This window comes from Paramisgurnus dabryanus, chromosome 4 (assembly GCF_030506205.2).
Source record: "Paramisgurnus dabryanus chromosome 4, PD_genome_1.1, whole genome shotgun sequence".
Taxonomy (NCBI): Eukaryota; Metazoa; Chordata; class Actinopteri; order Cypriniformes; family Cobitidae; genus Paramisgurnus; species Paramisgurnus dabryanus.
The window spans coordinates 22,811,446-22,838,903 of record NC_133340.1 but is presented as its reverse complement, the minus strand read 5'-3'; the positions used below and the strand labels follow the sequence as shown (position 1 = coordinate 22,838,903).

The 27,458-nt window shown below is 35.3% G+C and overlaps 1 protein-coding gene across 1 annotated transcript; it reads right to left on the bottom strand.

Moving 5' to 3' along the window:
- Positions 1 to 1,223: 1,223 nt before the first annotated feature.
- Positions 1,224 to 27,016, bottom strand: LOC135785706 (protocadherin Fat 4). The gene is made up of 30 exons (XM_065295177.2): positions 26,924 to 27,016; positions 26,243 to 26,311; positions 25,037 to 25,200; positions 23,722 to 23,766; positions 23,532 to 23,621; positions 23,368 to 23,457; positions 23,153 to 23,260; positions 22,953 to 23,066; positions 22,777 to 22,870; positions 21,077 to 21,189; positions 20,571 to 20,744; positions 18,767 to 18,895; positions 18,527 to 18,682; positions 18,241 to 18,421; positions 18,031 to 18,161; positions 17,007 to 17,957; positions 16,769 to 16,894; positions 16,304 to 16,549; positions 15,172 to 15,270; positions 14,142 to 14,314; positions 13,898 to 14,046; positions 13,296 to 13,600; positions 10,728 to 10,838; positions 10,306 to 10,497; positions 9,860 to 9,954; positions 9,613 to 9,777; positions 3,907 to 4,125; positions 2,340 to 2,450; positions 2,228 to 2,252; positions 1,224 to 2,144 (listed from the first exon to the last, which is right to left on the bottom strand). Exons 1-30 carry the CDS (start codon positions 26,997 to 26,999, stop codon positions 2,076 to 2,078), a joined length of 4,770 nt encoding a protein of 1,589 aa, XP_065151249.2. The 5' UTR covers positions 27,000 to 27,016; the 3' UTR covers positions 1,224 to 2,075.
- Between the last annotated feature and the right edge of the window lie 442 nt (positions 27,017 to 27,458).

The following is a 27,458-nucleotide window of genomic DNA, read 5'->3' as shown; positions in this document are numbered from 1 at the left end:
AAAATCATATAGGTTTACAACAACATGAGGATGAGAAAATGATGACAGAATTTTCATTGTTGGGTGAATTATCCCTATAAGGGCACTGCACCTTTTAGACATTGGACAATCTTGCACACTTACTTCCCATCATGTGCACACGCTCTCAATTGGCTAAGACTGCAAGTGTGGGTATTTGGACAAAACGTAATGATGCATTCACACCAGACGCGGAAGAGGCGGCAAGCGCGAGTGATTTACATGTTAAGCCAATGCAAAGACGCGAATAGGCATCCTGCGACGCGGTAGGCGCATATTGAGCGTTGCCGCGTAATCCTAAAAATCTGCATTTTGACGGATTTTTGCGCCATGTAAACCAATCAGGAGCTTGCTCTAGCAGTGTCGTGATTACAAGAAGCGAGCCGAGGCAGAGAAACAAAACGACAATGGAGGACAATCATCATCGCTACACGAGACATCTTCGTACTTTTACAGGAATTAAAAGGATCTTGTTTGGAAAAAATGAGTGAGGAGGTTGAACAATCTGGTAAGTTTACTCAAATTGAGCTATATATGCCCATCCCATGACGTGAATTTACGCGTTAATGTCTCGAATTAAAACAATTTCACGCACGAATGAAGCGAGTAAACTCAAAATGTTCAAGGGCCCAACTCGCGTTTTTGCCCCCTGTTCCGCGTCTGGTGTGAACGCACAGTAACTCTTGTGAACGTCTCACATTACAGGATAATCTGGGCCGAACTTCGGGGCCGATCGAGGTCGATGACCCCTTTTCTCTCAGATTCTCGGGAGGGCAAAATCGGGGTAAATTCGGCACGATTATCCTGTGGTGTGAGCCAGGCATTACTAATACAACAGTAAACATTCAACGGCAAAACACTTTAGACCAGTACACTGCAAAAATGACTTTCTTATTTAGTATTTTTGTCTTGTTTTCAGTACAAATATCAAAAAATTCTTAAATCAAGATGTTTTTTCTTGATGAGCAAAATTACCTTAGAAATTAACTCTAGATTTATAAAAAACGTAACAAATTTGAGTGAATTTGTGGATTAAACAAAAAAAAATCTGCCAATTGGGTAAGGAAATGTTTTTTGAATTAAGTTTTTATGAAAAAAGTTCAAGGTTTTTTTGCTTGTTTAATCCACAAATTCACTTAAATTTGATTTTCAAAAAATGAGTTATTAACTTTTTCTTGATGAGCAAAATGACCTAGGAAAATAAGTAAGTAAGCCAATGGGGCAAGAATATTTTTCTTGAATTAAGTGTTTAAGAAAAAGTACTAATTTTAAGATTTTTTTTCTCACCCCACTGGCAGATTTTATTTATTTTTGTCTAAAAACTAGACGTATTTTCTTAGATCATTTTGAAAATCATGAAAATGCATCTTAATTTAAGAATATTAAGATATTTGTACTGAAAAAAAACCAAAATACTAAATAAGCGTCAATTTTTGCATTGCAATTATCCTGAAAATAACACTTAATTTGCATTAATTGTATGTAAAAACATTAACTTTTAATGAATCAAAGTAAATTACAAAAAAACATTTGTGCTTAATATTTCTGGTCATCACATTAGAAAAAAAGTGCATTGTAGAATACAGCATGTAGTGTCTTTTGTTGCATAAATTCTGCATAAGCTTATAAATCATACAAGTAGAATTGTCTTTACACCAGCTTTACTGTTTTGTGGTTTCAACAGATAAAACATTAAGATGACAATCTGAATAATCAATTAAAAATGCACAAAAGTGGCTTTTTTTAGAATATAATTATTCTCATGACTATTTACATTTTCGAAGATAAATTTGCATGGTGATACACAAGCGTAGTCGAGACCGTTAAAAGTGCAAAATCTTATTGTTCATTGAAATAAAGCTTGTTGGATATCAAAGCGCCTGGGGATGTATGCATTTGGATATCAGGTTGCAAGAAAATACGGTAGCTGAATAGATGAAGTGAAGCGCTTACAGGTAAGAAAAATGATAAAACAAAGATCTGATTTGTGTTAAAGAAACATGATGTCTATTATGTTATTGACAGCTGTTGACAAGTTTTGAATCAGCAGGATGTTTTTAAAGGGAGGAGGTGCTGCTCTCGTTTCCGTCATTGTTTTGGTATTCTCGTCTGTGATGAACCTGCACCTGGATAACAATCCATAGATGTTACAACAATACAGATTAAGATTTAATAAACATTTTTTTAATTCAAGTGCAAGTTGCTTTACCTCTTGAGTATTTAAAACTGAGTTTCTGCAAAAAAATTAAATAAAAAAATCATTAGTTTGCCAAAAAAAAAAACAACTTGGCAAATATTACATGCATGTTTCTTGCACTTACGTGTATGGGTTAAAGTTTTCGGACTGGTAGGGTCTCTCGTTTAATTGGTCGTGTTTGCTGAAATTGAAGGTCTCTTTCTCTGAATCTGTGTCCTTGTTCATTTTTCTATATCTAAGGAAGCAAAAAATTCTATATATAATAATTTCTATACAATATGGTTAGTACACTGCAAAAAATGATTTTCAAGAAAAACAATTCTTAGTATTTTTGTCTTGTTTTCAGTAAAAATAAAATTCTTAAGATTAAGAGGCTTTTTCTTGATGAGCAAAATGACCCAAGAAATAAGTCTAGTTTAGACCAAAATATCACATTTAAGTGATTTTGTGCATAAAACAAGCAAAAAATCTGATGAATTTTTCTTTAATTCAGTGTTTAAGAAAAAATGTCAAGATTTTTTTCCTGACCCCATTAGCAGATGTTTTTGCTTGTTTTTAGATATTTTAAGAGTTTTTAGATATTTTTACTGAAAACAAGGCAAAAATACCAAAACATTTTTTTTTTGCAGTGAATCCGGTTGAATGTGTTTTCGACTACCCCTAAATGTGGTCGAAAGTGGACTAGCTCAAAACATTTTACACCTTGTTTACACCTGTCTTTAGCTTCGTCCACTTGTGATCTGATCGACCAAAATGCATCTTAATACCAGGTGTAAACAAGCTTGCACATACATGTCTAAGACCGCAGTTTTTGAAGTGACTCAATTCCGATTTATTTTCCTCGCATGTGGCACAGATCGGATATAACCCACAAATGTGTAAGTAGGAAAAAAGCACACAGATTCTGATATTCTCAGATCGGTTTAAAGCCTTATTCATATGTGGAAAAAATCGGATACATGAATTCATGTCTGCAATATAAGCAAACAGATCGAATATTCCTATGTCGAGATGCGTCATTGAAAATGCAACGCTTCCACATGGCATCAACTCTGGTAGATACCACCCATAGACATCATTATATACATAGATGCCCCATGATGTGCTGGAACGTAATCCAGCATCGCCGCCATATTGGTAAGGTCTATCCACTCTACATTAGCACTGGAGTCAACAGAGAACGAGACACTATGCTTGTTTTTGTGCAATTTACGGTTGCAATAACCGGCGCAGTATTGATACCAGATTGCATGGGATTACTAAGTAAAATTCAACAATAATTGGGGTTATTTTACCATTTATAATATTATGTCATTACGTGTACCCAAAAAATCTGGGAGTTATGGGGACCCATCCAAGATGGCGGCCATGCTGATACGTCAGCTCCAATATGCAGCATCAGTCTATATGTCGTCTACAATGTTTATGGATACCACCCACGATCATGTGATGTTTTTGAGATGATTCCAATTAGTTGAGTAATGTTGAAGTTTGATGTCTGGTTACAGAAATAAAGCTTTATAATCTTGTTAAAATCATTTTGTATTTTACTTCCTCTGTGGTTTCGGGTCAGTATGTCTACCTTGAATTGTTTCGCCAATTTTTGGTGTAAATGCAGATACGAGAATGTTCTTTACATTATGTAGATTTTATGTAGAAAAGAGTAAATCATAAAAAAATCGTGTACTAACTTTATCCCCAAAACGGTCGCCAGCACTACAAGTGCCACAAGGCAGACTCCCAGGACGGCACCGAGGGCAATGATGACAACATCATTGGAATCTCCAGAACCCTCTCCAGAACCTCCTCCAGTACCTCCTCCAGAACCTTCCTCCACCTCCACATCCACGCCACTACCAAACACCTTCTCCAGTTCTGCTGTGACAGCGGCCTCTTGCCTCTTCAGCTTCCTGTGGGACATAGCCAGAGTAAAATAACAACCAACACATACCCGAGAACCCAAGTAATATTTATTATTTGAGTTATAAAAGTGTCTAAGTTGTTTGCTTTTTTGTGGTGCCTTTAGGATCATAATTTCTCTAGATGAAATGTCTGTAACGGTTATGTGCACTCTCAGTAAAAAGTGGCATAAGTTATTTCTGGGATGGTACCTTTTAAAATGTTGGTACAGATGTGTAACTTTGAGCTAAAAAAGTGTAGTTTTTGAAATGTACTGCCCCAGGGAAACGTTGTGCCTTCTTGTAACTTTTAGTTCTGAGAGTGTGGTTATGTTTACATCACATAACGCCTTGGTATTTCTGTGCATTAAAAATAGACACAGTTTATGTTTACAAATGTATCAAGATTAGATTCAAACCAGATAAAACTAGTAAATGGTTATTTTAGCGAAAAAAGTTATAATTTATAAAGTGATGTTTAAAAAATACTGTAACTGCACAGCAAAAATGACTTTCTTAGTTTTTTGTCTTGTTTTCAGTAGAAATATCTAAGAATTCTTAAATTAAGATGCATTTTCTTGATAAGCAAAATGACATAAAAAATAAGTCTAGTTTTAGACAAAAAATATCAAATTTAAGTGATTTTGTGCATAAAATAAACAAAAAAATCTGCCAATTGGGTAAGTACATTTTTCTTGACTTTTTCTTGAATTAAGTGTTAAAGAAAAATGTTCAAGATTTTTTTGCTTCCCCATTGGCAGATTTTTTTGCTTGTTTTATGCACAAAATCACCTGTGCAAATGTGATATTTTTGGTCTAAAAACTAGAATTATTTTATTGGGTCGTTTTGCTCATCAAAAAAAAGCATCTTAATTTAAGAATTCTTTTATATTTTTACTGAAAACAAGACAAAAATTCTAAGATTTTTTTCTTGAAAATAATTTTTTGCAGTGTGTTTGTTGAATTTCAACAAAAGCAAACTTCAGGAGTAACAATAAAGTCACCCAACAGCGATGTAAAAGACTGAGAGCATGACAAAACCCATGAAAGATGTGATTAAAATTACGTTTTTTTTTTTTCAGAATTGTGAGTTGTGAAATACGTGAAAGTTGGATTTTAAAAAAACGTAAAAATATTACTTTAAGTGAAAAACAGGGTTCCTACAGGTTTCTTCAAGTTAAATTCAAGTCTTTTTAAGACCTTTTTAAGACCATTTATATAAAAAATTAATACCCATTTCACGTCCCTACCAGCAGAGAAAAACTAAAATCCTTGAACTTGTGTTCATTTATTTTTCCGATGTGAAATGGGTAAAAGATGATAAGCCAAGCAGGTGTGAAAAAAAAATTTCAGTAGGCCACAAGAAAGTTTGCCAAACAATGTTAAGTTGTTAAGGAATTTCTGAGATTTTATTTGATTTTTCCCGCTTCTCCTTTGCCTGTTGCTGTGTTGTGTTGCAGTCTATGGTTGTGGTGATCTTCATTTACTGAAGGCATCACGTGTTCGCAGTATTTTGTACTGTGACCCGGGACTGTGTTGCGTTCTCAATTATTGGATCCGCCACTCTTTATTTATACTACGTTATTAAACAAACAGAGATGCAAACACATGTATGTTCAAAAAAGAGAAAGGTAATCTAAGCCCTCACACCCAGGCAAATATCCAGATACTTAGGCTACATTGCCACCGACCCCTGCCATCCCTACCAACCTATGTATATAGAGAAAAATGAAATTCGAAAATCAAAAGACGCCGACATTAATTTGGAATATTCAATTTAATTTTTTATGTTAAACCAAAACTCTTATTGAACTATCTAGCACTTCTTCTTGCTTTACTCCTTCTTCCTCTTCTTCCTGGCCACCTCCTGCAACGTATCCAGGGCCTTCCATCTGGCTGCATTAATTTATATTAATTTCACATTATATTTAATAAATCCAACCATAAATGAACAAAGCTGACAACGTTTGTCAAAGCATCACAAAACACTTTACTGTTTTTGCACTGACATATGAAGCAATACTTGTGTAAATGACCCCTTTTATCACACTCTTTTGAATACAATAATATGTATAGTATATTAATGATAGAAAGTGCAGGTCTAGAGATTATAAATGTAATTGGTGTGTTATGGTTTATGTAGTTTTCTTTCCTTTTTAGATAGAGCAGAAGCAGTAAAAGTGCCTCTTTTAATTCCTCTCTTGCGGATTAAAAGAGCTTTATCCACTTATTATTTTAGATTCAAAAGTGTACTTGCTGTCCCAGTGAGTTTTTATATTATGTGAGTGAGTTTTATTATTGACGAACCTGGCACAGAGTTCAGTCAGGTTCTTTTCAAGGATGTGGAATCATTGGCGTTTTAGTTTATATGTACATGAGTAAGTGTAACTGTATGTGTCTATGTGTGTATATCTGTTGTTTGTTGTTTTATGGACCAAGACAGAGTGTCCTTAATAAAACAAAAAAAAAGATTATTATATCTAGAGTCAGCTTGAGCTTTGCTCGTGCAATGGGAATGACATTCACAATTCTTTTTTGCTACCATCTCTGTGATCTTTGGGCAAACTTTTATATATATATATAAACTTTTTAGATATTCATTAATAATAATATTATTAAACAAAGGGACGGAGAAAGAAACTGCAGCGCGTGGTCGTGACTTTCAAACCAAGCCAGTTGTTATCGCAATAGAAACGGAGGCACGCAGCTTGAAACTGCACGTGAACATTAGCGCTGACTGACTCTGATCACGGCCGTTTTCCAATCGCCTCGGGTTTTACACATAATGTTAATCGGACCCGGTCCTCCGTGAAACCCTCTATGCATACAACTCTGCTCAAGTTCAGAAACGTGACGCTGAACTCGCTTCATGTCGCACCCAATTCATCGAGAAACAGCAGACTCATCGGGAGAGACACGATGTGCTTGCAACCAAAATGCCATTAAAGGGCGTTTTGCAGGTAAAATTTTTCCACGAATTTGGGCAATTTGCTTGTTGATAATAAACATTTAAATTGTTATCCATTGTATTTTATGTTGTTGGTTATCACAAAACGGAATACAAAACGAAAAAGTACAGCGGTTTGCAAGGATTCTCCTTTCCCCCTCAACGCACTGCATGACGTCACGTTGGGGAGAGAATTTGCCTTAAGAGCATTGAGAGTGACTAGAGAGATGAGTAAAGTACAATATTCAGATTATATCAATGCAAATTATAGATAAATACATAGATATAGATAGACTAGATAGACAGAACGATAGATAGACAGAACGATAGACAGACAGACAGACAGACAGACAGACAGACAGAGACAGATAGATAGATGTGCTAGTATAGAGAGATAGCGTTAGCATAACTTCGTGTAGAAAGTAAACAAACAATTAACATACTCGTGCGTGCTGGTTTGAGGGGGACCATAATCCTGCTGAAATGGGTGTATGCGATCTTCAGCACAAACGAATTCAGGCAGCATGACTCAAATCCTGGAAGCTGAGTGAGGCGTCACGTCGTCACATCTGGTCGCGGGGTAAGAGCCTCGAACACCGATCAAAACGCACACATTTCCCTACAGGCAGTAGCGGAGTGTCAGTCGGGAGAGTCGGGACTTTCCCGGTTGGCCGGTCTGATAATAGTTATACATTGGGAGTTATATTAGCAACACCGTCTGTCGGTCTGATGTGCGGCCGGTTCCCGCAGCCCGCTGGTCAAACTGTGCAGCCTCTCTGCTCAACAAATATAAAAGTGCTCAACCCGTTCGGCCGGTCCAATCATGTCCAGGATTTATTAAAATACGGGGATCAGTGATTGGTTTCTAGCCTGTCATCCTTTGATGTAAAAAGCCGCCGAACGCCTGTTTATTGCAGTATGCGGTCGGATTCAAGCCCGCTGCAGCTGCTGACCGCTGCTTCTGTGTATAAAATGATCGTGTGATTCGTTATGATCGCATAAACAATATAACAAAACTTCCTTTTATTTCACATAAAAATATATTTTAGATATTAAATGATAGACTAGTAAGTGTGGATTAAGGATGTTTAAAACTCTCTAGCCTGGAGGTCATGACATGAATGGATTGAATCAGCAGATTTGCAAAGTTTTATTTATCTCCACATATATCATAAATAATAATTAGCAGGGTAACTTTGATGTATACCACATTATATATTTCCTATTATGTATATATGATTTCCATATTATAAACGTAAGTATTAATAAAACGGCAATAAATGTCTCATATATCTCTATGGCTCTGGCTGAGGCTTTCATCTACTTCTACCCAACGTGACGTCATCGCCGAATTGCTTAAAAAAACCGTTAATACCAAAAACATAAAAAAAGGGTCTTTAAGACCTTTTTTGAGACATTTTAAAAATGATATACATATCTTGAGTGATTTATGTACCCATTAATCAACAGTGGTGGTTAACCTGCAACACGCCCTTTAATAATAAAAAGCCGCAGGCGCCGAAAAGCGATGTGTTTGCATCGCTGATTTAATCAAAATGTGGTTGACAAAGAAACTTTTAAGGAAAAATATGGAGAAGTTACATACAGCACAATTTTTAAGACCCAGACATCAAAATTTAAGACTTTTTTAAGTCTTTTTAAGGTATTATTTCCAAATTCATAAATTCAATGCTTTTAAGGCTTTTTAAGACCCCGCGGGAACCCTGGAAAAAAGTAAGTGTAAAAAGCTTACATTTTTAGGCGAAGTAATTTTTACAAGTTTTCCACCTTAAATCTTTCAATTAAAGTAAGAAAAATTTCAGTTCTTAAAAACTTATATTTTAAGTGTTACCACTTAAAGTATTATTTAAGCAGATTTTACTTTGACTTTTTACGTTATAAACTACACTTTTGTTTACTGAAATATAAAATGTAAGATATTTATGCTTAAAACAAGTAAAAATGTCTGCCAATGGGGTAAGAAAAATAAACTTCATTCTAGTTTGAATTTATTTCAATAAACTCAATTTATTTTTCTTGCCCCATTGGGAGATAGTTTTACTTGTTTTAAACATAAATCTCTTAAATTTCATATTTTTTTTAGAAAATAACACTTTGCTTAGCAAGAAAATGTCTCAATTTAAGAATTCTTAGATATTTTACTGAAAACAAGACAAGAAATACTAAATAAGACATTAATGTTTTGCGGTGCAAGTAAAAACATTAGCATTGTGTTGTTTAAAAATGAATAGAAACTTTCTTTGTGGTATTCAAGATCTGAAAACTTTTCTGCAAATAAATGCACATAAAAGCATATTTTTATAAGAACTTTAGCAGAAATGTTGTCGGTAGTTGATATAAATAAATAGTAAAGTTCGAAAGACTGAAAATAATCTCTTGATTGAGCGGCTGTATTTGTAGCTACGTTTATAACTGTATTTACTGTAAAGACCGAGCTGTGCTGTGCTACAATTAGTACATTTAAATTTCCATACAGTATAGGCTGGATTTCAAGTTAAATTGTGAGATAAACTGATACTCGTGCATCTTACTCTTTGACATCCTGGGCAGGGACGACAGTACCATCGTTCTCAATGGCGATAAAGCTGACGTATGTTTTGATGCTAGAATCTCTGAGACTGAATGGCATCTTAATTTCACTTTCAGCTGCTACACCGAGGATCTTCACAGTCCAGCCCAGAGCTTTCTTCAGAGATCTAAAACACATCAAGTTTATGAAGTACAAAATACACAAGCACGAACAACGCTCAAAGAAAAATTTGAGTTTTCGTTGCTTACTCTTGAATCTCTTCAATTTTTTTCTCCACGGTAAAGACGGGCTGGTTAAGAGAGATCACCACAACGCTGCCAGTTGCTGTCTGTTTAACCTTTACCTGGTGATGCCAAACACAGCGATTTGGATTAAATACAAGCTGTCGACTACCACAGGAAAAAATTTCAACTCACCTCGCGGTTTATAAGAACAAATAGAACAAAAATCATGTGAGCAAGAAAACCCTGAAGGTTGAAATTCTGTCTTGTTAAAGTATGATGTATATTATAATGTTTTTTTTCTGATATGTGATATTATTACTGTAATGTTTCTCTAAATAAAAGTCAGTTATGTAACAAAGCTTACTGAGCTATCCCTTTCAAAGTTATTGACAGATCGGCACATATTCTTAAAATGATACGAAACAAACACAAATCTCATATGTCAGGATATTTTTTGTGTGTTCGCTCACCCGTACTGTTGTAGTCGTTGACAGTCCATGTTTATCTGTGGCTGTAACCTTATATATGTCGTGAGACCCTCCAAAACCGGATGCATCCAGCACATAGAGTTGACCGGTGATACTGTCCACCTCCAACAGTGTGGAGGGATCCTGGAGGGAGTACTGCAGATCTGAACTCTCACCGACGTCAGGGTCAGATGCCTGATAAACACACAACGTTAAAAATCGTGTTCATTACAATATATCCAGCCAAAAAGGTAGAGTACATTTTATGGAAAGTGACAGGAACAAGGTTCAAGCCCTTGTGATGCACACTATGACCTTTTGCGCTGGTAATGCAATGCTTTATCACTGAGCTATACAGGAGCATCAGTCATATCCATAACATACATGGTGCTGCATGAGTAATGTACTCGTCGTGTAATGCGTACCTGAACTTTCACTATGGGGAATTTGTAAGGAGAGATGCTGAATATTTCTGCGTCGTATATACTGGCACCGAACACGGGCGCTTCGTTCACGTTCTCCACCTGAACTCTGACCTGAAAGTTGAGAGAAATTGAAATGGCATTTTAGATGAGCCTTTAGTCAATAGTTAAAAAAGTACAATAATAACCTAGACTTTAAAGGGATAAAGGGACCAAAAAAAAAAAAGAAAATTACCTCATGATTGACTCACCCTCAAGCCATCCTTCATTTATAGGATTATCTTTTTTTGACGAACATGATCGGAGTTACGTTAGAAAATGACCTGACTGTTCCAAGCTTTATAATGGTAGTAATCACAGAAGTAATCCAAGGTGTTAATAAAGGCCTTCTGATGGAAATGAAACGTTACGATATATAAATCTACTGTAGCTTCCGGTTATGGCCAAAAGTGTGTTTCCAGTGTATGACGTAGAAGGTACGAGACATAGTGGCATAGTGACAAACGCAGAAACTTTAATCTGTATTAAAACCCTTATAACCCTGAATTTGTCGGTGTATTTAATCAGCAACAATGTTGACATTGTCATTCAAAAAGGAAATGAACAGTGTATGCAGGCAAAGAAAATAAAATTTTGTATTATAAATCATTACCTACATACTGCAGTAATCTAAAGCAGTGGTTCTCAAACTTTTTTGGCGTGCTGCCCCCCTTGTGTACGGTGCATCCCTTCGTGCCCCCCCAAAGAAAATGACATTAATTTGCAATGGTTTAAAAAAACATATTAAATTATACAATGTAGTGCTGTTGGTTAGTAGCATTATTTTTCTGAGGTTTAATTACATAAATTATGAAAAAATTATGTATTTTATAAAATATCATAAAACTGGGGCCCACTGGCACCATCCCATAGCCCCCAGATTGATAACCACTGATCTCACTGATTCAAAATTAAAACATTTGACAATCCATTAAAACAATCTATTCAAAATTACGTTATAATAAACGCAACTTTGAATAGCGCCACCACGCTCGCAGTGTCTGTTTCTGATCATTTACCCACACATTTAATTGTCTAGATTTTTTATTTTTCTCAATTGCAAGTTTAGTGTTAATCCCTAACTGAATTTAAAGTAATGGAGCAACAAGATTAAAGATAATGTAGGTTTACTGTAGAATTTAAACCTGTATTAAATTTACGGTTTAAATGTAACCCTGTTTATTTTTAAACAAGATTTAAAAGTTAAAACAGAATTATTAAATAAACCTTGATTGAAACCAGATTTAAGCATAAATCTCATTGGTCCAACCCACCCTGTCTCATACGCTATCATATGCTGTAAATGCACTCTCGTTAATGCGCGTCGATTGTTACCAGAAGCGAGTTATTTTCAGGATTGTCAAAAGATTAATCGTGATTAATCGCATACAAAATAAAAGTTTTTGCATAATGTGTGCGTGCAGTTTGTAATTATTTTGTATATATAAATACACACACACACACGCATGACTTTGATATATTTTATATTATATATATATATATATATATATATATATATATATATATATATATATATATATATATATATATATATATATGTATATATATGTATATATATATATATATATGTATATATATATATATATATGTATATATATGTATATATATATATATATATATATATATATATATATATATGTATGTATATATATATATATAAATACATAAATAACTTTTTTAAATATATACATTTATGTAAGTATTAATATATAAATAATAATTACACACAATACATACACATATAAATATATTTTGCAAACACAACCTTTTATTTTGTATGTGATTAATCACGATTAATCTTTATTTTAAATATTGATATTTTTATTTATTAACCCTCTAAAGCTGTGTGGATTATTTCTGTAAAGGATGGATTTCTTTGGGCTTGAAATCAGAAGCACCATTCACTACCATTATAAAGCTTGTAACAGCCAGGACATTTTCTAATATAACTCTGATTTTTTTCATCTGCACAAAGTTAATCGTATACATTGAGGATGTCTTGAGGATGAGTAAATCATGGGGTAATTTTCATTTTTGGGTGAACTATCCCTTTAAAGCTGCTTAAAGTGAATTGCTTTTCTTTATGCAAATATGTTTGTAATTATGCAAGCTCACGCTACAGTGTTTCAAAATAACCCAGAATGCAATTGTAGAAATAATACTATAGCAGAAAATAGGACCTGCCAGGGCTATTTAGCTCAGATCCTGAGGGCATTTAGGATTGCTTGTCAGTGACAGGTTTGTTTGATCACGACTGACCCTCATAGACCAGAGATAATCCATAGTATATTAGATCTTCCCGCTTTTGTGACAGATAAGAATCTTAAAAATTTTGCACCGTTGAATCTTGCTAAACAAGTTAGTTAGACTGTTGACATGTTTATTGCCAGCTATCTCACTAATAACATGTAGTTTAATCGCTTAGACGTTTAAAGGAGATTTGCATAATTTGCTTCTGGCGTTTCTTTAAGCACACTTTAGTTTTGCTTTTACGGTGTCTTGGAGTAATACCGTGGTTTCTGCAGTATTCGGGGGACTTCTGGAGTCTGTGGCTTGTACTCGTAGCATGTACCACTCCTCTTTCTCCTTGTCCAGTGGTCTCAGAGCTTTAATGTTCCCGTCGGCGTCCACCGAGAAGACGTCGTCGTGCGACTTCATACTGTAGCTTACCGTAACCTCTGAACTTCCTGTCAATGCCTCGACCTCGCCCACTTTGGTGTCCGCAGGTTCGTTCTCTTTCATTTTAAAGTTGTAGGAGCCTGCAAATTCCAGGCCGTCGGACACTGACATCATTTTGAAGTAGATCAACACTTCAGCTGAAGAGTAAATAAAACTATTAATAATAATGGTAGTAAATGTTTTCTTAACAATGCATGCCAGTGTAATTAGGGTCCCGCCTGCCGGACTGGTTCTGCTATTTATGAAAACAGCGTGTCTAATAGCATTCAACTGATGAGTCAGATTTTTACAGGAAACCCTGTTTATTAACCATCATCAGTTTATAGCACCTGATTATGAATGCTTACATACTTAGTCATACTTATTCACGAGAGTCTTTATATGAAACAGGAAGCTAATCCAGATGCCGTACTGTAGGTGTAAGTAGATCATACCTGTAGCCGACTCCGGCGGCGTTCCGTGATCCGTCGCACGAGCGGTGAGGTTGAGCAAAGTGTCCTCTGTGAGCTCGCTGAGGTCAGAGGTCAATGTGATCTCTCCTGTTTTGGCATCCAGCGAGACCATTGAAGATGCTTCGGAGAAGCTACGATGAAACAGTTCAAATTTTGTGTTTCATGCATGTGCGATTTTACACAAGAAAGATGAAGTGAAGTAAATATGTTAAGGTCTTTAGCTGACCTGAAGGATATGAGCGAGTTGTCTCCAAGGTCTTTATCTGTAGCTACGAGCGTCAACAGCACGTCTCCAACTTCGGCGTTTTTAACCAGAATGCTTTTGCTGTAGGTTTTAGAACTGAAGACAGGAGGGTTGTCATTGACATCTGTGACCTTGACCCTCAATGTGGTGATGTTCTGCAGAAAAATTAACCAGACCAAAAGTCTTATTTCACATTAAAATAAATAATTTACGTGAACTGCTAAAGAAAAAATGTGACCCTGGACCACAAAACCAGTCTTAAAGTTGGTGTGTGTAAATTTTGGCATCATCTAGTGGTAAGATTGTGAATTGCAACCAACAGCTCACCCCTCAATGTCAAAACGCATGTGGTGGCCGCCACAGGACAAACATGACATTGTCTGAGACAACGTAGGGGCGAAATGCGCTTTATAGCGCTACTGTAGAAACATGACTGTGATTTCCATGTAAGGGGACCCGCGGTGTATGTAGATAAAAACGTTTCATTCTAAGGTAATAAAAACATTAAAGTTTATTATGTAAGGTCTTTATACACCACTGATAATATAGTTATGTAGATTATATTGCATTTCTGTCAAAAGATCTTTCTAAAAGTAACACAGTGCACCTTTAAGTCGCAGGGGTATATTTGTAGCAATAGCCAAAAACTTATTTATTTATTTATTTATCATTAATAATATGTGTTGGTAAGTTCTTCATTTGGACAACTTTAAAAGCTATTTTTTCAATATTTCGATTTTTCTGCATCCTCAGAATCCAGATTTTCAAATATCTGCCAATATTGTCCTAACAAACCAAATATCAATTGAATGCTTATTTATTGATGTATAAATCAATAATTAAAAAAAAATTGACCCTTATGGCTGGTTTTGTGGTGCAGGGTCACAAATGGGTATTAAGATGCAGTAAGTAAATTGAAAAACTAATTTTGTAATGGTCTTTTATGAAAATAGTAAATAGAAGGAACACAAACTTATACATCATGTATTAGTACAAGAAAAAAAAGCAATACATTTCCTTGTGGTATCCCATGATCCCTTGCAATAATGACCAAGTCATACACGTCCTGTGTCTCTCGATCGATCTCCCCAACAGCTAATAGCATTCCATCCTAAAGGAAAAAAACTTCATCATAAACTGAAGAGCAATAGGTGCCTATGTACAATAGTATACATCTGTTTATATGTGTGACCCTCTCTGTGAAATCCAGGCAGAATGTTCTTTATATTATGTAGGATGATTTTTGAAAATCACAAACTGGGTCAAACATTGCTAGAAGAACTAAAAATGTGGATCTCCTTGCATGTTCAAGGTTTTGAAACACTTAAATGTATTTCTTAAAAATGATTTAATCTGAAGATGTATGGTTAAATGCTTGAAATGACTTCTGTAGGCAATATACCTGTGCCAACCTGCTTCATTTCTTTAAATTTAATTTTAAAATATTATTTTAGAAATGGATGACTTTTGAAGGAAAAACAGCCAATAAGAGCCCAGATTAAATGTGAACTTCTTCGTTAGGAGAAGTTCTTGATAAAATTTCAATTTCTAGGCAAAGGGAGTGCATTATGTCCATTGTTCGAATTGTGGGGGGGGGCTGGGGTGGTCCCCGACCTCCCATAAGTATTAAGGGACCCCCTATAAAGCATAAAAATATAAATTGGGGCCCCCCATTTTTTTATTTAAATAAAATAAAATACTACAAAATAAAATTTTATAAAATACACCATGAATTTTAAATCCTTGTGCTGTGCTGCCACAAAACGATATTGCCCATTACTTTTTCCTAATTTCACAATAAACTAATCCAAAAGATTTCTGTCTGAAACCTCAAGCTGTTTTCTGGAGGAATTAACAGATTGTTATGCTTAGGATTGGAAAATTCTTCTCAAACTACTATTTCACACTAATTTGAGAGGTAAAAAATAGTTAGGGTTTGAGTTAGGGGTAATTTGGGGTTTCTTTGATTAAAACGCCAAAAAATGTTGATCCATGATCACATCTTACTTTGTGAACTCACGGCGCCCCTATAATGACGGGGGAAGGCTTGGCCGGGTCTTAGCTAGGGGACCCCCATAATCTTTGACATAATTAAAACACTGATTATGTCATCAAGATTTGCATGTATGTAGATATCCTCTCACCTTTCTGAAACTAAACAGGTCGCTGGTGGTAGAGATGGTGACCCGTCCGTTGTCTCCAATGTCCGAGTCTACGGCTACGACGACACACACTTCTTCGGGTGATGAAGATGTATACTTACCTTCCTTGATCTCAGGGCGCTCTGGGAGAGGAAGGAATTCTGGGTTGTTGTCGTTGATGTCTAGAACTTTGATGTTGACCTGAGCCGTGGCGCTCAGACCATCGACAGGTTGATCTACTGCTACTACCTGAGAAAGAAGAACCAAGAGACTCGCAATGAATATCCTAAATTCTTGTTGCACTTCAATTTTTAAGTTTAATCAACTTGAAATTACAATTAGTTTCAACTTTCTTGCCTAGTGAGGAGTTGCTATAAATGATAAAAATAAAGTTGAAATAACGTTAATTTTAAATAATTAAGTGCAATTTTTTTTTAAAGATTTGGATTATTTGGAGATTGATTGTACCTTTAGTCTATAACTGTCCTTAGTTTCTCTATCCAGCATGGCATTGTTCCCAAGCAGTACTACACCTTGACTGTTGATAGTGAAAGTATCGCTATCCAAGATGAAGTGACCATTAGTAAACCCACCCTGAGAAGAAAGAGAAAAGCTAGAACTAAAAAAATGAACATTTATCGACACACCTTGAATGTTAGTTTAACAAATGCTGTATATAAACTTTTGTATAGTTTCAATACGTTACCTCATCTTCATCTGTAACCTCCAATGAAACCAGAGCGGCACCGCCTGCCAGATTCTCATAGACGTCCACATCGTACTGGTCCATGCTGAACTTGGGGGCTTTATCATTCACGTCCTCTACCCACACAACGACGACAGCATTTCCGGTAAGTACGGGAGTTCCTCCATCTCGTCCCTCCACCTGTAGGGTATACCTCTTCGCTTTGCCATAATCCAGCTTCTCGGCAACACTAATGGAACCACTCGCAGCATCTATTCTAAAGACGGGTGGGGTGGAGGCAGGTTCCTGTTTGACAATGCGATAGGTCACGACAGCATTTTGACCCTCATCTTTGTCGTCCGCAGTTACGTCGACCACGTCCGTACCTACCGCCGCATGCTCGGACACCGTGGCCTCATACTGTTGCTTGGAGAATACGGGAGCGTTGTCGTTGATGTCGGTTATCGAGACAGTCAAAGTGGCAGTTGTGGAGCTCGATGGGCGACCCTGGTCTTGGGCAGTGATTTCTAAGCTGTACTCATCCTGGTCCTCTCTGTCGAGAGGAGCCGCCACAGTTATCACTCCCGTTTCCTGGTGGATGCTAAATCTTCCGGCACCTCCCAGAAGAGTGTACCTCACTTCTCCGTTCAGTCCTTCGTCGGCATCTGTGGCTTGGACGGATGTTACGTTATCTCCTATCACAAGATCTTCTGCTATTGTAACCGGTGCGGGGTTCGGTGTAAACACTGGACTGTTGTCGTTGATGTCCAAGACGTTGACCAGAACCGATGCCTCATCCCTGTTGGTTCCATCCGATATAGACAGCTGGACAGTGTAGCTGCTCTTCACCTCATAGTCTAGTTTGACTTTGGTCGAGAGTACACCCGTATCCTTGTCTATGGAGAACTTGTCAGCTTCGCTATCAACAGTTAAGATCACAGGAACAACCGGGTCAATGGAAAGGAAATCCACCTGTGGATGATAGAGCCTCTTTAGTGACTTGTTCGCATAATGTCAATTTCTTTGACCTGTAAGGACCATGTACCTTTACAATGTTTGCCCCTGACTGCTCTTCTTCTACCTGGCCCTCATACGTCTTCTGAAGGAACTGTGGATGGGAATTTCCGGGTGCCTTGATATGTACCAGCGCAGATGTTGATCTGCTTACTGCGCCCCCTGAATGCGTAAAAATCGTAAGATGGCAATAATCTATTTGTATACCATAATCAGACATCAATCATGAAAAACAGCTTACCATCTTTTGCAGTCACATATAGTGCAAACTCAAGGATTTGGTTTTCCTTCAGTGGAATTGTTTTATCCAGTTTGATTTCCCCATTTTTCAAATCAATGCCAAAAAAACCTTCCTCGTTTCCAAATTCAATGGCATAGCTGATTTGCCCATTTGGACCTTCATCCAGGTCTGTCGCCTCAACCTATAAAAACGTCATAAAACTTTCCGTAACTTACAGAAACTCACTATTATATTTATTGTGCTGGAAAAAGATAAGATGACTCTAATCAAAACAGTTTCACAGCACCTTGGCAACCAGCATTCCAATAGTCTGATTGCTGTAAACTTTGCCCTCGTATTTGGGCGTAGTAAACTGCGGACTGTTGTCGTTCTCATCCAGGACAATGATGTTTACGTCGGCTCTCGCTGTGTTGGTGGAAGGAGGTTTGTCTCGTGCTTCAACCTATAATTTTTTGGAGACAACAATAGCAGGAATACTTTATAGTCATGCTTGATAATGAAAGTAAGCTAAAAAGGTTTCACCTACTTGAAAAGTAAAACTCTTTGTGGTTTCTCTGTCCAGCTCCACAGAACTCTTAACCAGAACAATTCCATCAGTGCTGATATAAAACGGGACGGATTCTGGAATAATATGGAAAGTACCTTCAAACCCACCCTGGAGTGAAAAAAAAACATGGTTTTAAAAGTTTTAATGTTACTTGTTTTATAAATACTGGTGTGAATGTCTATTTAACACCAAATTTCTCCCACAAAAATCTTTATGCCTTAATTTCTTTATGTAAAATATCTTTAATATTTTTCTGAGTAAATTAAGCAATTCCATACAAATATCAACCTCACCATAAAAAATAAAGTTTTAACCAAATACTGATACTCATATGTCAATATTTGGTTGCTAAAATACCATACAAAGTTTAAAAATTATTTTCCATAGTAAGCTTTCAAAATTGTCCCATCCATAACAGTGAAATAAATAAGTACACAAAAATGTAATATTTTATGTTTTTTGAGGAGCCAAACTTCCTCCATTTGTTCAGTATTTTGTTGAGGGTTTCTGTATTTTATTTAATTCACAAAATTAATAAGGTTCATTAGTTAACATGAACTAATAATGAACTGCACTTATGCAGCAATTATTAATCTTTGTTAATGTTAATTTCAACAATTACTACTACTTTATTAAAATCTTGTTAACGTTAGTTACTGCACTGTAAACTAACATGAACAAACAATTAAAAGCTTCATTTCTATTAACTAACATTAACAAAGATTAATCAATACTGTAACAAATGTATTGTTCATGGTTTGTTCATGTTGGGTAATACATTAACTAATGTTAACTAATGAACCTTATTGTAAAGTGTTACCCAAGTATTTTGTCTCACAAAACGTGTGTCTTTTTTGTCACATCCATACCACATGTCCATAAAAGTCAATTTTATTTATTTACCGCTTTATGAATTGAAATAAAGAATACTATTATTATTATTATTATTATATTTTATTTTATTATTATCCTCCTGAGACCCGGGATTTTTTTTTTTTAGATTTCTACCAGCAATTTTAGGGTTAGGAAAAAACTATAAATATAATAACCAAATATTTTTTTTAGAACATGAAGCAGTGTATTTGTCCATGTTTGTGTACAACAGGTTCCAGTTACACATAATTAAGTATTATGGTCCAAACATAAAAAAAAATGTATAGTGTGTAATTATATGTAAGAAATAACTGAGGACGGGCCATTGAATTATTAGAAAATAATGCACACCCAAGGTAATAAAGTACCGAGCCCCTAAGGTGACATTGGAGTAAATAAAATCTAAAGTTTAGTTTCATCTTCTCACGTGAAACCTTCATGTGCAGAATTTTTTTTTACGTTTAGTTTCGCATACTCACGTGAAACTATCGCGCGCGCGCACGTGAAATTATCGTGCGTGCACGTGAAATTATCGCACGCGCATGTGAAAGCAAAAGTTTCATGTGAGCACGCGATAGTTTCACGTGAGCACACGAAACTAAACTTTATATAATTTTGGCTCCATGTCCCCCTAAGGGCTCCGTAGTAATGTGTTACACCGCGGTTGTGCATTATTTTCAGACAAATCAATGGACCGGAGTCAATTATTCCTCTTTTACCACACTTACCACAGACATTGCTCTGGTGGTTATTTTAATACATTTGACAGGTTAGGTGTGCGGTTTACAGAACAATAATCAACACCCGTGAAACATTTCTCAACCAATCCGAATAAAGCATTAACAGACCCGTGGAATAAATATATATATTTTTTTATAGTTATATTATATTTTTCAGGACATCACAGTACCGTATCTGGATCCGTGACTCTTGTCTGAAACACAACTTGATCCTGTGGAGAATTTTCTGGAATGCTGGCTGTATATTGATCCTGCTCAAATTTCGGTGCGTTGTCGTCCACATCCACTACAGTGACAGATACCACAGCGTTAGCTGTCTTACTGCCATCGTTCTGTTGAGCTGCCTGGTTTCAAAGGAAATTAAAGTTATTAGTTATGTTCTGTCTGTAAAGAAAAGGATTTTAAGATGTCTACATAACACTTTCCACTGGTTTTACAGACAAGGTTTAAAGCTAGTCCTAGACTAAGACACATGTTTGAGCTGTCTCAACTGAAAAAATAACTTGAACTGACGGACCTTAAAATAACCCAGTGCCATTCATGGGTCTCAAACACTTCTTTCTAAGGCATTTTATAAAATATGCTTAAACATCTTAAGGCCTAGTCCGGGCTTTAGCTAAGCTTTTTCTGTAAACCAGGCCTTTAAGTGTTTTTAGTCTTTCAAAACTTCTTATACCTGTATGTAAACAGTTAACTGATCTATTTCCTCTCTGTCCAGTGCTGTTGTCACAGAGATGACACCACTGTTAGGGTTGATTTCAAAGTTGGTCTGATATTTCTGTGGAATGACTGAAACAGAAATATGAAAATATTTGTTATTACGAGAAGTTTTGGTGCACTTCTTCATCGTTTACAATTTACATTAAGGTTGTATTTGTTAGCATTAGTTAATGCATTAGCTAAAATGATCTAACAATGAAAAATACTTCTACAGCATTTATTTATTTAAGTATTTAATAATACATTTTTTTTTATTAAAAGTTGTATCTATACCGTTCGTATTTACGTTACACAATAAATTACCATGAACAATTGTATTGGCTTTAACTAACATTAACAAAGATTAATAAGTTATAATTGTTCATTGTTAGTTCATGTTAGCTAATACATTTATTAAAGACTTTTTTAAGATCTAAAATAAATCTTTGGTGTCCTCAGAGTACATATATGAAGTTTTAGCTCAAAATACCTCACAGATAATTTATTAAAGCATGTTAAAATTGCCACTATGCAGTTGTGAGCAAAAATGTGCCGTGTTTGTGTGTGTCCTTTAAAATGCAAATGAGCTGATAAAATGAAAACACTGATTTCCAGGATGGTGATTTGTTGAAATTGAAACTCAATTGTGGTGTCATTTATTTTCTCTCTCTTTCTCTCTTTATTTTCCTGATATGTCCCTTTTAATGTTAACCTTATTGTAAACTATTACCCTTTTTAAAATATTTAATAAGGCTTTTCAAAGTACATGTCAAATTCAATCTTTTAAATACATGAATTTTTTGGACTCAAGATAAAATATAATTGACCACATCTTTAGTCATTTTGTTCTTGACATCTTGTTTTAACGAAAGTATGATCTTTTGTCTATATATTTTGGTTTTACATTAAAAAGTTCACCTTTTTACCATGCTGAATGCTTAGTAGACTCTGTGAATAATGCAGTGCATAATTCTTAATGTATCAAATCATTTTTTGTATTTTAATAAACATAGTGTCTAAATCTTTGCATAAATAAATCTTTTCATTTAAAATGTTCACAATAGCTGATGCATAAGTTTGAATGCCTGCTACACTGTAAAAAAATATACAGCATTTTGTCAAATCAACAAATATTTTCATGTTACTTTAACTTAAAAAATGAAGTTAAACAATTTCAATTTGAATTAATAAGTTATGTAAACTTTTTTAAGCCAAAACCTAAAATAGTAGGTTAAATTGACTTGCAAAACCAAGTTCGTGCTGGTTTTTTACAGTGATACAAAAATAAATCTCAAAAAAGTCCAGCGTTTTACTTAAACCGTATTAGCGTGTATCAGTGTATACACATCCTGGCCATTTTAAAATCCATACCCTGTAAAAAATACTTTGTTGCCTTAAATCTTTTTGTTAAATCAACTCAGATTTACAAGTCATGCCAACTTACTATTATTTATCTTGAGAAGAGATGAGCTGTTACAACTTTTACAAAATTGTGACTTTTTTCAATTATATTTTTTAAATTATAACAACTCACCCGTAGTCAAGATAAACAATAGTAAGTTGAAATGACTTGTAAATCCGAGTTGATTTAACAAAAAATTAAATAAAACTAAAGCAGGTTGTTTAGATGGGAAAGAATGACATGGAAGAGCGTAATAAATCAGTTTAGTACAGTACCTGCTTGTATACTATAAAGTACTGGCTCATTAATGCCCTTGTCTCCATCTTGGGCTTTTATGTCCTCAGGAAAGACAGCTGAAAAGTGCCCTACCTGTTAACAGATAAGAAAGGTGAGGTTTGGGCAGAAATCTATTTAAACTATTGATCTAGTGCTTCGAAGCAATTGTCAGTACCTGATTTTCCTCTATGGATGCTTTGTAGAGACTTTGATCAAAATAAGGGTTTAGGTTGTCATAATCTTCAACTGTTATTGTAACTATTGCAGTGTCGCTTTGTCCTCCTGGATCCTGCAAACCAAATGTTTAATAAGTATAATAATATGCAAAACGGAAAGCAATGATCGGACAAAAAGCAGCCAGATGTAGATCTTTACTTTTGCTTCCACGGTGAAGGTGTATATTTCCTTTACGTTGAAGTTTAGACCTTCCATCAAAACAATGGTCCCATCGTTTCCCACCTTAAATTCAGTTGGTGCTGGTTGCTGTTGAGGACAGGGGTGCTTTAGATACATTCATAGTACAGAGAAAACCCAATCTTCGCTTTGTTTTTAAATCCTCATTAAATATATCAGACTTGTTCATAACTCACCGCTATGGAATATGTTACAATGTTGTTATTTGGAGAGACATCAGCATCATCAGCTTTTACCCGGAGCACAGATGAACCCATGGACTGCACCTATATAGTGAAAATGAAGCGGTTAACTTAAAGTATTGTGTTGTAAATAAATATTTGAGAGACTGAAAGCCCACCTCTGACACTGTGGCAGTGTATGTTTTGCTCTGAAAAATCGGTGCATTGTCGTTGATATCCAGAACTGTCAGTTTGCGTGTGTTATTTATCTGAAAGGCAAAATGCTGACTTTAGAGGAAATTTCGCATCTGTATGTGTTGTCATGCATGATTAAAAGAATTAATAATATTTCTTTTATAATAAACATACCGCTCCGTTTGTGCAGGTAATTGAATAAAACAAATCTCCTCCTGACTAGAAGAAGAAAACCATAAATATATGAATTTACTTTCTTTCTAGCAATAATTAATAATAATAATAAAATATATAGAATTTGAAAATAAAAATAAAATATTTTTTTATCCCAATTTATCACTTGATGCCAGATATATGTTGCAGTAAAGTCCGTATTACATTAAACATACCTCTTACTACAATAAAGTGTGATCTGTAAGGGATAATGCATAGGCAGCGAGGGTCTTGTATTAAACTGAAGGGTCTTATTTCGCGTTAACAAATGGATGTCTGTACATTCTCCTGCTTATTACGTGGCTATTTACCTCGTTAGAAGGTAAGGGACATAAATCAGGGTTCCCACACCTTAGTTTACTTTAAATTCAAGGACCTTTCAAGTACTTTTCCATGTCCAATACCATCAAATTCAAGGACTAAATGCGGGACCACATTTCAAGTGAGAGCAAGGTTACATTGTGTTACCTTTTAAGATACACTGTTACAGTTCCCTTTCGAGGGAACTCGCGCTGCGTCACTGTGGTGACACTTTGGGGATGCCTCCAGGGGTAAGTGCGTCTGAATGTGTATATCAAATTCAATAACGACAAAGACAGGGTGATGCGGGAGCCAGGAAGTATTTCGCTATCTGAAATATTGGCAAAGATGGCGTTACAGGGACGCAGAAAGTATGGCAAGGGAGACGCAGCGTTTTCATGTGTCAAACACAACTATGCAAAAAAGCATTTTGGTATGAATCAACATTCCCATACAGAAGATATAAGCATTTACAGTGAACAGTTAAGCACATGTGCTTAAAAATAATTTTAATGATATTATCCTACACTACACAGGGAATATGATGGATTTTTTCCCCAGAAAACTTCCATAAAATAGATTCAAGCACTTTCAATGACCTGTATCTATGTATGTATATTTTCAAAAACATCCCAGGGCCTTGAATTTTTTCCACCAGATTCACAAACTTTCAAGGATTACAAGGACCCGTGGGAACCCTGATAAATATTGATTTGGAATATTTTATTGGCTCATTTTTAACGAATGCAGACCTGCGGTGAAAACCCATTAATTTTCGGTTTGAAGATAAGACAAGACAAACCTGCAAATGTCGCGACTGGCCAATCAGAATCAAGCATTCCAACAAAATGTGTAATAAGTACATATAATATAATAAGTACTAATCTCAAAAGTGTAGCTTGTAGTTTTGTGCATGCTGTAGTTTAATTTTATCCTGCAAGGTACACAAAATGTAGCAGTAAAAGTAAAATCGAACCTCCGATAGCATTTCAGCATCCAGTGGTTTGGTGGTGCGTACGATTGCAGTTGAGTCTCCATCAGAGTAAACCAGTGTCAGGAACGTCACACCGGTGGGAAAGTAATGTGGCTTCAGGATGAGGCGATCCTCAGGCTGGATATTACCTATAATCTCTACATCTCCTGTAGGCCACATACATATTCATAGTTTGTGTAGGGTATATTACAGAGAAATAGTGTAAGAAAAGACACATTTAACAGCAATGTCCAAAATATTAAGTCAATAAAGTGATTTTTATTATTTTTTATGTAGAACTTAATTTTACTGTCTTAAATACAACAATGTACTACTTATATCAATAATAATAACACCAACAATAGTTTTACCAATAATAATGATTTGTAATAAGAATAATTTTACCAAGGTCCCTACTGAAAAATCCAGCTAAGACCAGCATAATCTGGTTTTAGCTGGTCTCCCAGCTTGGTTTTAGCAAGCTGTGTTTTGGTCACTTTTTAAGATGGACTAGCTGGATTTACTGGTCAGATTGGAAGACCAGCTGATCCACCAGCTTGACCAGCTTTGCCAGGCTGGGAGGACCATCTTAAACCAGCTACTGCCACCTTAACCCTAATACTGTAAGTTCCTTGGGGTCAATCTTACCCCCAAGCCACTTTAGTTAAAAAACATGGTTCCCTTCATCTCAGTGGAATAAGATTTTGTGACTTTTCCAGATTATCTGTCAAGATTCATATGAAAAAACTGGGCTTGATTCGGTCATTTTAAAGAGGTGTAAAACAAATTCACCAAAAGAGGCCCTTTGAGGGTAAAAATGACCCCAATTGAAATGAATGGGAAATGCAAAAAAAAAATTTTTTCTTATTATTTGTCAAAATAAATAAATGCATCCAGAATAAATCTGAAATTAAATCTGGAAATACTTAATATCTTCCAAAACACAGCATTAATGTATAGATGGGAAGTAAACAACAAAAAAATATATATATATTATTTTTTTATCATTAAAAATTTTATATTTTTGTAATCACTCTTTTAATTTCTGGGGTCATTTTTACCCCCAAGGAACTGTAACGTATACAGGAAAATAGGGGCTTATGAGGGTTAAACCAGCTAAAACCAGCTACCAGCTTATGCTGGTCATAGCTGAATTTTTCAATAGGGGTTACAAAATGTTTTAAATTGCATTTTTCAATATTGTCTGACCTTCATGTCCCTCCTGGACACTCCCTACAGTCGAGTCACTTCCGCGTTGACAGTTGACGTTTGATGTGCCTTAAAAAACACGTAATTGATTTCAGGACATGAACAGATAAAGCCCTAAATTCAGATGCATGCACAATATATTAAATTATAAAAATAATTAAAATCTTTTTTTAATGTATTTTTCTTTAAAATTGTGATGTTTTGTTTGGTGTCAACCTCATCCCATACTATGAATGTAAAATAGGAGTAGAGCAACGGCACTTAACAATGTGAAGATTTAAGTAGAAAATGAAAACTTCACGAAAAAATGCAAATGAGGTGATTTTGGAGACGTGACTTTACTCTCACATTACATTTCATCCGAACCTGTTGGACTTCCTTGTTTAACAAGAAAACCTTTGAACTTAACATAATTTTGCTAGTTGTAGTTCTTGGTACATGCAATTAATTCTATAAATGACACGAAGACAACTCCCTGTTTAATTAACACACAAAAATGTGCTTTTCCAAGCAATGACTTTTAACCAGAGACTTAGCCTGTTTGTCGCAAAACATTGACCACAAATTAAAAAAATGTGCTCATTCTGGTTCAATCTTTGTTTTTAAATATGATCAAAATGTCTTATATAACTGATCCTAAAACCTACATTTTCAAGCTTGTTATGAATAAATGTGACTTACCGACAAAACTCCATACACTTTGGACATGCAGACAAGCTAAACTAAATAAGACAAATAGTAAGTTTGTCGTTTCCATACTTCACTGTCTTGACCAACGAAGCCTGTGTTCAAAAGAACGAGTACACCTTGTGTATTATGTGATCTAGGTGCTGTCCTTTATTGCATGCAATAAACTGTTATTGCCTTTGTTAGATAGTAATAAAGTGTCAAAGGTTCTTTATCCAATAATGGAGATGTGATCTTTAACCATACAACACATGAGATTATTGGCTGAAAATGATTTGTTACAAGCTTGCTTGTTTCTAACTAGCTCTTTTATAGCTTAATTGTGTTTTTAAACATTTTTATTGAATAAAAATAAATATATATAAAATAATCTTTTACATGCAGTTACAGTAAAGAGCTGTAAAATTGATGTGTAGGCCATATTATATCTTAGAGAATTTGGACTTTAAAATATTTGATGGAAAAAATTCTGTTTGATATCACAGCAAATCTGAGCATGATTTGAGACACTGATAATGATCTGAAAATT